This window comes from Physella acuta, unplaced genomic scaffold (genome assembly GCF_028476545.2).
Source record: "Physella acuta isolate Inbredline_101_S28 unplaced genomic scaffold, ASM2847654v3 ptg000674l, whole genome shotgun sequence".
In the NCBI taxonomy this organism is placed as follows: domain Eukaryota; kingdom Metazoa; phylum Mollusca; class Gastropoda; family Physidae; genus Physella; species Physella acuta.
The window spans coordinates 794,036-803,128 of record NW_026732193.1 but is presented as its reverse complement, the minus strand read 5'-3'; the positions used below and the strand labels follow the sequence as shown (position 1 = coordinate 803,128).

At 33.8% G+C, this 9,093-nt stretch overlaps 1 protein-coding gene across 1 annotated transcript; it reads right to left on the bottom strand.

Moving 5' to 3' along the window:
• Positions 1-2,620: 2,620 nt before the first annotated feature.
• On the bottom strand, positions 2,621-7,950 carry LOC131949124 (ras-related protein Rab-22A). The gene is made up of 7 exons (XM_059310886.1): positions 7,742-7,950; positions 6,176-6,272; positions 5,352-5,421; positions 4,761-4,854; positions 4,211-4,240; positions 3,335-3,460; positions 2,621-2,872 (listed from the first exon to the last, which is right to left on the bottom strand). Exons 1-7 carry the CDS (start codon positions 7,797-7,799, stop codon positions 2,682-2,684), a joined length of 666 nt encoding a protein of 221 aa, XP_059166869.1. The 5' UTR covers positions 7,800-7,950; the 3' UTR covers positions 2,621-2,681.
• Positions 7,951-9,093: the final 1,143 nt, after the last annotated feature.

Sequence of the window (9,093 nt, the reverse complement as noted above, 5' to 3'; positions counted from 1 at the left end):
TTTAAGCTGGGCTGGTATATTATTAAAGAAAAACATGTCTATTTGAAATAGAAAAACGAAAGAGTAAACATAAAATGATAAATGCATGGTTGCAAAAAATAAGATTTAAAAAAAAAAATGACCACCAATTAAAAGTTATAATGGCATTTGTTTCCCAATGGTGCCTTCTGAAAATGATAATCAAAATGGAACCAAAGATGTAATAAAGTTGCCTACAGCGATAGAACAACCCCCCCCCCCCCCAGCTGCAGAGACCATTAAGGCACAACATGATGTGGATAGGCCTAAACAGAAATTGAAAAATGGGAATGAATGAGAATTTGACTGGGTGAGAAACAGGTTAACAACCATTGTAATGAACCAATCAAAAAGGTTTAATTTGTAACCAAAGCTCCATATCAGCACACGCTGACCTCATTATAGTTACGACCTACAGTTTCTCAAGTAATTTTTTTCTATACAGTATTAAATACCATATTGTATTTTAACTAATGACTCTGTAAACATGACCTCTGACCCCGGTTTTAAATAGTCTTCTCAAGTAAAGTCTGGGGAATAAGCACAGACCTAGTTATGGAACCTCTTCTATCATTCCAACATTTTTCTAGTTATTACAGTAAATAATGGTGTATGTTTACAATGTTTTTTCAGAAACAATGCATTATTTTTTCCCTCATGGCAAGTTCTACACAAATTTTGGTGGTCAGAATTGCATTAATAATAACATAAAAGAAGCAAAGACTAACACAAGATATACAATTTTTTATATGTGAAATATGAATTATTCAATAACAGTACACCACTTAAAAAGTCATTTTCCGTCTCTGGGTCGTTGAAATTAATATTTTACTTTTTTTATGATTTAATGGTAAAAACAGTTTAAGTAATGTAAAACATTAATCACGAAACTGTAAAAGTTTCCTATAGACTGTCTTAAAAATTCTTCAGTAGTGTTGACAATTTAGAAATTGAATGCGCTTTTTTAAAAAAAAAATGTTTTAAATAACAGAGATTTAAGGTTTTAAAAAAAAAAACTACTCCGCCACAGATATGTACATCCTTGATTAAATAATTAAAATTTACCTAAACCAATTTCCTACAAGTCCTCCATATACTTTTAGTATTGAAATTTCAGAATCTGAATAAAGGTGCAGGCATATTGAAGATTTTTAAAAAGTTGATTTGTTAAATAAAAAAAGTTTCTTTCAGCAGTGATAAATTCATACAAAATTGTGTAATTAATTATATAAAAATAATTTACTTACATGGGATCTGCTAAGCTGGAATAATCTATTATATGCAACAATTCACTTGTGAAGGGGAAGTATATATATTCACATTATGTAATAGGTTTATGATACAAAAAAGTTCACAACCAGGTCCAGCACTTTTAATTATGTTCACCAATTGAAATTTAACATGAAACTTGTTGGCAAATTATTTAAGCTGCCTTACTAAATCATGACCACATTTCAAATCAAACACACATTTTGTATGATTCATAAAAGTTGAATGGCAAGATAGGACAGGTGGTTAACTTTGGTTGACAAAAATATTTGGAAATGATAGGCAGACAATCTGATACCAGTTGTTAAGAATGACTAGGAAAGATACAATATTTCAGTTCAGTAAAATACAAACAGATTATACCGTAGAATGAATTACTTGTTATTTGTTCTTTAAAAGTGTGAGGTTAGCTAAAAGTCATTAAAAAAAAAAGTATCCAAAAGTAGTGACACATTTAGTTTCTCTGCTACATGAGAAAAAACATCACTAAAGATGTGAAGACACAAGGCAGTAATCACAAACAATCCAGTATAAAAAATAATTCAAAATGTTATCACATTTTCATAAGTTCACTTGTGATTTCCAGGTAAAAACAGTCGGCACCAAAATCAAGCAGAAAAATAAAATTACTACAAGTGTTTCATGAAAATAATTATCTGCAAATATTTTTTTTTCATTTAGAAACAGTTGTAATTTAACTACAAATATGAGAAAATCTGACATACAGTTTTAAGAACAGTTATGCATAAATTTCAAGAAACGTATTTTAAACTATAAATTTTTTTGATGCTTGATAAAATATTTTTTCATAAAGGCCCACCAAACACATGATAAGAGTGGCAAATGAAATAATAAACATCAGGAATACATTTTTAGCAAAGGTATACATTTCAAAATTACCACAGATAAAAAAATGTCTTACCAAATATCAGTCATACACACATACTAAATTTTTTAATTTAACACCGTACTGAATGTCTAGCATACAACATTCTAAAAATTAAGCTTAGAACAGCATACCAAAAGCTCAACATTTAGTGCATATCTACCATTCAACAGCATACTAAAAATGTTGCATACAACAGCATACACCAACAATTTTTGATAGTATGAAAATAAACCCAGTCTAGGCTGATTGAAGTGTTAAGACTTCTGAATGCACTAGAGTCATACCAACTCAACAGAGTAATACTACACACTCCTAGTATGACACACTACACTTTACCCAGTTTTACACACTACACACTCCCAGCACAACACACTACACACTCCTAGTATGACACACTACCCAGTTTGACACACTACACACTCCCAGCATGACACACTACACACTACACACTCCCAGCACGACACACTACACCCACCCCCAAGATTATGTACAACCTTGACCCCACTCAGCAGCCGCAAGCAGAGTCCTGTGGTCGACTGACCGCCGGCTCATTCCTCTCTGGCAGCTTGAGGGCGTGGTCAGGAGCATACATGTCAGGCGCCTGTTGCGAGACCAGAGACCCCATCCCACTGTTTGGCACCGTCTCGTACAGGTGAATCAACTGCTTGGACACTTGGAGAAAAGCATCCTCGATACCTGGGAGACAGTTTTAGACAGGTGAAAACAAATTCTTTGAAAAGTATTTAACGAAGCAATTTTTTCTTTATTTTTAGTATAACAAAGAATATTTGAAACATAAAAATAATTAATATTTTAAATAATTTTAACAACCTTGTTTTCGATTGAGTCATTTTGTTTTAGATTTTAATTTTTTTGCAATGTTTAAATTACCATTTTCTGTTTATTCTAAAGAGAAAAAAAAATTGTGTCTGCGATGAGTAAATCCTATTCAATTTGAGAGCTTTTTTTTACTATTACATGCATGGATTAGAGCTTACTGCCTGTATGAGATTAATGTAATACACTTCCACAAACTAAAAAAATTAACATGATATTCCAAAGAAATTTGGAATTATTAAAAATAGCATACTAATTCACAAGCAATGCAGATATTCCAACATTATGTTTAAAAATTGAAAATAAAGATTTTCAAGCTACCTGTGTTTTTTAGAGCTGAAGTCTCAAAGAAAATGGCGTCTATAGAAGAGGCATATTCTGCAGCATCTTCTTTGCTGACCTTTCTCCCACTTTCAAGGTCACTCTTGTTACCCAAAAGACAGAGAACTAGCAAAACAAAAGAAATGCTTTATTTAAACACACAAAAAAAACAACACACCATAAAATAGAAATTTTAACAAAGTAACTTCAGGTGTAAGGTTAGTTGTGGCTAGGGATCTCTATAAGGTAGGTGGTTGAAGTAATGTAGTGAGACACTACAGGAAACTGATTGGTTAGATGGTGACTCTGAGATATATATAGCTTAGCTCGATGCAATGATTATTAATAAGCCAGCCCTAGCACACTGAAGGAGAAACGATATGACTGACATGGTTTTTTTTCCACTATTTTACCACGGAGTTACTGGAGTTTGTTCTACAAGAAAAGCCTGTTATTGTTGTTACAAGACAACAATGATTTAAGTCCACACATTACACTTTTATCTGACGGAGTGGTTATGGGATGACGTGGTTTAACTGTAGAGCATTTGACTGCTGACCCAAAAGTCTCGAGTTCAGGTCCTTGAGACCACCCAACTCTGACTAACACTGGAGAAAATAAAAGTGCCTGGGCATAGTGATGACTACACTATCCCTTAGTAAAACAGAGGTCACAGAAACAGGTGAACTCTGCTTCACCAGCCTTGTGCCCCACCAGGTGTGGAAGGGGAACTTGACTTATTTTTATCATTACATTCGTTTCACTTGTTTAAATTATCCTTTAAAAAAATAATTTACTGTAAAAGCATCTTTATTATAAATAAAATATTTCTCCACTATTTTAGCTTCAAACAAAAATGTCAAAGCAAAAACTTACCAATAGGTGTGTCAACATTTTTCTTTAACTCTGTAAAAATAAATGAAAAGAAAAATTGATGATCATGTTACATACGGAAACGGAGTGGTCTAGCGGTAGAGAGCTGGACTGCTAACCCGTAAGTCTCCAGTTCAAATCCGGGTTCAAGTCTGTAGACCGTCCCTGAGTCCATCCAACTCTGATGGATACCTAACTCATGTTAGGGAAAGTAAAGGCAGCTGGGCATAGTGCTGACCATACTATCTCTTCATATGCCGAGGTCAAACTAGTGAACTCTACTTCACTTGCCCTATAGACCGTCAGGTTTGAAAAGTGAACTTTACTTTTGCATGTTACATACAAGAAAAAATATTTAGGGCTTAGTTCACTTAAGGGCACAAGTATTCGGGCATAAAAATATTTTTTTTTAAAACTGCGACAAATTTTAAAGAATTTCCCCCCAAAAAAAAGTAATGAAAGCCTTTATGACAAATGGTTTGCAGAAATTAAGCATGTCTGGGAAGTCCTAGAGCCAAAATATACAGCTGTGTAACATTAGAATTATACTGACCTTTGACCCAATCTTTAATGTCATAGAAACTTTCTAATGATGTGATGTCATAGACAAGCATGGCCGCATTGGCTTTTCTGTAGTACATAGGGGCCTAAGGAAAGAACGATCAAATATTATATATATAAGGGAAGCAACTTAGGAGATGATGTTTTAACTCCACCAGTTTGGTTCTAGAGAAACAATATATATCAAGGGGAGCTACTAAAGTGAGGATTATAATCATCATATTTATCAGAGGAGATGGCAAAAAGCACTAATAGTAATCAATCCTGTATCAGGTAAGAATATCATGGACTAACAGTCAACAACAATTTGTACAACTCAGACAGAAGATGTGCATCTAGGGCACTATTCCCAAGGTTGGGGTAATTGAAACAGATGAACTCTACTTTAAATGCTCAACTGGGATAAACAATTGGACCATCTCGACGAGTAATGAGTACACTTGCCATAATTTCTGTCATGGGGACAGATAAGCTTACACAGCCGTTTTTAAATTCTGAGCCTAAAAACTAGATGACTTTTTTAATTTTAAAAGTAAACATTAAAAGGAGGGGAAAAAAATGAGTAAAATATGATTGGCCCTACCATTGACCTGAACCTCTCTTGACCAGCTGTATCCCAGACCTGAAGCTTGACCCTGTACTGTTCTAGTGTGCTGAGAAATGAACATGTAACAGTCAAATGTAAGGTGAATGCATGTTTCAAGTATGTTTCATAAAAAGGCGAGATAAATCTAAAATATAGTGTGGGTGTGCGCATGCGCTAAAAAAGGAAGCAAGAAGGGAGAGAGCGGGAAGAAAATGGCGATGTTTTGGCAGTGAAGTCGTTGTGTCAATGAACCAATAAAATCATGAAAATTTCCTGAACATGGGTTGTTTAGTGTTATAAATTAGAATAACAAAGGAGGAGAGAGGAGAGCGGTTGGTATTTGTTTTTTGAGCTTGTGCCATGATTGGCAGCAGAAAAGGCAGTGACAGAACACAATCATGGTTAGTTTTAAATCATGTGCAGAGGAGAGAAGGCAGTAAATTGGAAATTGTGACATTGCAATCATTTAGTATTTTTTTATTAAGAAAAGTATGTAAATTTTTGTGGGAGAAGGCTGGAGTTTTTATTGTCATTTTATTTGGGGGGGGGGGGGGGGAAGCATCCAGCCTTTTGCTTTATATTTTTGATATGGGGGATGGGGGGGGGGGGGATAAAAAATAAACATCAAAAGTGTGACTAAGTTACTCCATATGACATTGATACTATTATTTCATTTTGAAAATTAAACAAATCATCTAGCAGTGTTGTATTTGCACATTAAGAAGTATACATTTTACAAAATTTTAGCATAGATGTGTGAGGTGTCTTAGTTCTAATCAAAACCCGCAAGTACAATAATAAAAAATCAGCTAAAATCTTACAGTTTGTATGTGAAGAATGAGGCTCCAATAGTGGGGCTAACAGCTTTACTGAACATTCCTCCAACATAGCGGATGACAACACTCGTCTTGCCCACACCTGTCATACATAGAAGAAAATTTTAACCAAATGTTTTGAATATTTAATTCAGAAAATATATTTCTTGTGGGATGTTATATTTATATATATATATTAAATTAATATAGATCTAAATTTTGGTTGGCTGCCAGTTTTTTGTAGGCCTAATTGAAGCTGTGTGACAGTTCAATGCCTAGCCAACAGAAGTGCACATGTGAGCAATTAATCATCTTTTTGCTCACAGCTACTAGAACCATAGGTTTTTAACAGGCTTTTGATACTCCTCCAGTGCATCACACCATAAAGTTTTGACATGAGGGGCATTTCAGTCAGGGGACAACCTATTATTTTAATCCTGTGTTCCAAACTCATGATTTTCAGGTTAGCAAGCATGCGTTCTACCAGTAGATGATCTTCAGATCGCCCATTGTCATCTCAAAGCATAGTACTTTGATCTAGTAGTAAATTATTATAGTGATAATAGAATAGAACTAATAGCAAATTACATATCAAAATTAAAATTGTAGTATTACTACTAATACTACTACTACTGAGTACTACTAGCTTGGCCCTGCCTAATGCAATTAATTATAATTAGGCACCTATTGACTATTGCCATATAAAAATCCTATATTTTTACTTTATAAACTTTATTAAATTACCAATAATTAGGGTAATCTATTGTTTTAGTTATGTAAAATCGCCCGCTGCTAGTAATGTACAAAAAAGTTACCTCATTGTCAAGGCTTTAATAGAAGTATATTGTGATATATTTGTGTCAAATATCATATATAAATGAATAATAAACCTAAATCAATGGCTAAATATATCAATATAGGCAAGAAATTAACTTTAAACAGCAGTTTTTGCGAGCAAGATTTGCTATATAAAAAGCAGCCATCTGTAAGTTAGAGTGGCTTCACCTGAGTCTTGCGCTATAAGTTTATAAAAAAAAAAAACTTCATAAGATGGCTGCTATAGTAAACAGGCAATGTTGCATCTGTTGGAAACATTGCTAGTCTTCATTTATTACTGAAAAGTTTTAACTCAATTGTTTAAAAATAGGTAAATCTACATAAATGAAACAGAAACATTTTTGTATTTTTCAAAACATAAATCCTCCTCAAAATGTAAAATAATTATTAAAATTTAAGGAGTCACCTGTCACATTACTAGTCGCAGGCGATTTTACGTAGATCTATATTCTAGATCTATATCTACCTAAAACGATAGATTAGGTGATTAGGCCTACCAGAATATTAATTAATTATTAATTAGTTAGGCTAGTAGGCCCTAATTACTAATTATTACAATTAGCCTTAAAAAAGGCCACTAAGGATACCAAAAATGCTGAAAATAAATAGCCAACATTATTAAAAGTTGCAACGAAAATCTCCTGTCATATTCAATAATGTAAAACTGTAACATGAATCAGCATCCTCACAAAAGTACAATGAGTCAGAGAGATTACGAGCGAATCAATGACAAACCTTGTGAGCCCAAGACCACCACCTTAGCCTCCAACGATTTCATGTTTAGATCGTTCATTTCCGCTTCCTTTAGGCTAGAAATATTATATTTAACAAATTATCAGACACTAAAACGATATGGTTAGACAGATACTAAAGAAGCTCGATCGGTTATCTAACACAAATATCACAGCTGATAAGCTACACTAAGGACTATGGTTAATCAACATCCACCATTTTGTCCCTGTTTGTAAACATTGGCTGTTACTTCCGCATCCGGTTTCAATTTCTACGAACATCAGTTGACCCCTTCTGCGCGCGGGAAACAAAAGCGCCTAACGCTAAGGCTAAGCAACGCCTCTGGGAGGGGTGACGCGAAACCGAAAATGCTAAGCAGTTCGAGGAGGTGGGGGTGACACCAGAGGCGTAGCGAGGGGGGCGGGGGGGGGGGGGGGGGCGGAACGCACCGGGTGACACCATATAGCAAACTATATAGAGAAAAACTTGAGGGGCGGGGTGCAAATCGAAAGTTTGAGGGGGGGGGGGGGTGCAAATAGAAAAATTTGAAAGTTTGTCCCCGGGAAGCAGAGGCGTATCCAGGTTTTCGATGTAGGGGGAGCGAAAAGAGCAAAAAAGGCGCCGAATTTTTAATACGTTCTATATACGTGTATTCATATATATATATATATATATATATATATATATATATATATATATATATATATATATATATATATATATATAATTACTAGCTGTATGTCATTACTTCGCTATAATGTAAAATAAATTGAAAGTAGCACTCTGAAGAAATAAGAGACAACACACAAAGTAGGCCGACAAAACAACAATTGTATCAATCTAAACATATATATATATATATATATATATATATATATATATATATATATATATATATATATATATATATATATATATATATATATATATATATATATATATATACACGCACTACAACAAAAAATAAACCGGGAGTGATCTCCCCTAAACTTTCTCGAATATTTTTATTTAAAATAACAGGGGATGGGAACTCGGGCTATAGACATGATTTTTAATCCATTTTAAATACTTAAAGTTTTAAAAATAGAATAAAATCTCGTAGACAAAAGAATTGCACACCAAGTGAACGCTAAATAAAAAAGTGCATAATAGTGCGCAATATTATTAGTACTTTAAAAATTTACATTAGTTTTTTGAGACATCGGAAGTAGCGTAAATTACTATTTCCGTTCAACGGAAATGACTCAACATATTACAGAAGGTAGAGAATTAGATCTTTTACTTACGTGTGAAATTTCGTTTATCTATCTGAAATAGTACTCAAGTTATAGGCTTTTGAAAATTTCAAAGTAGGA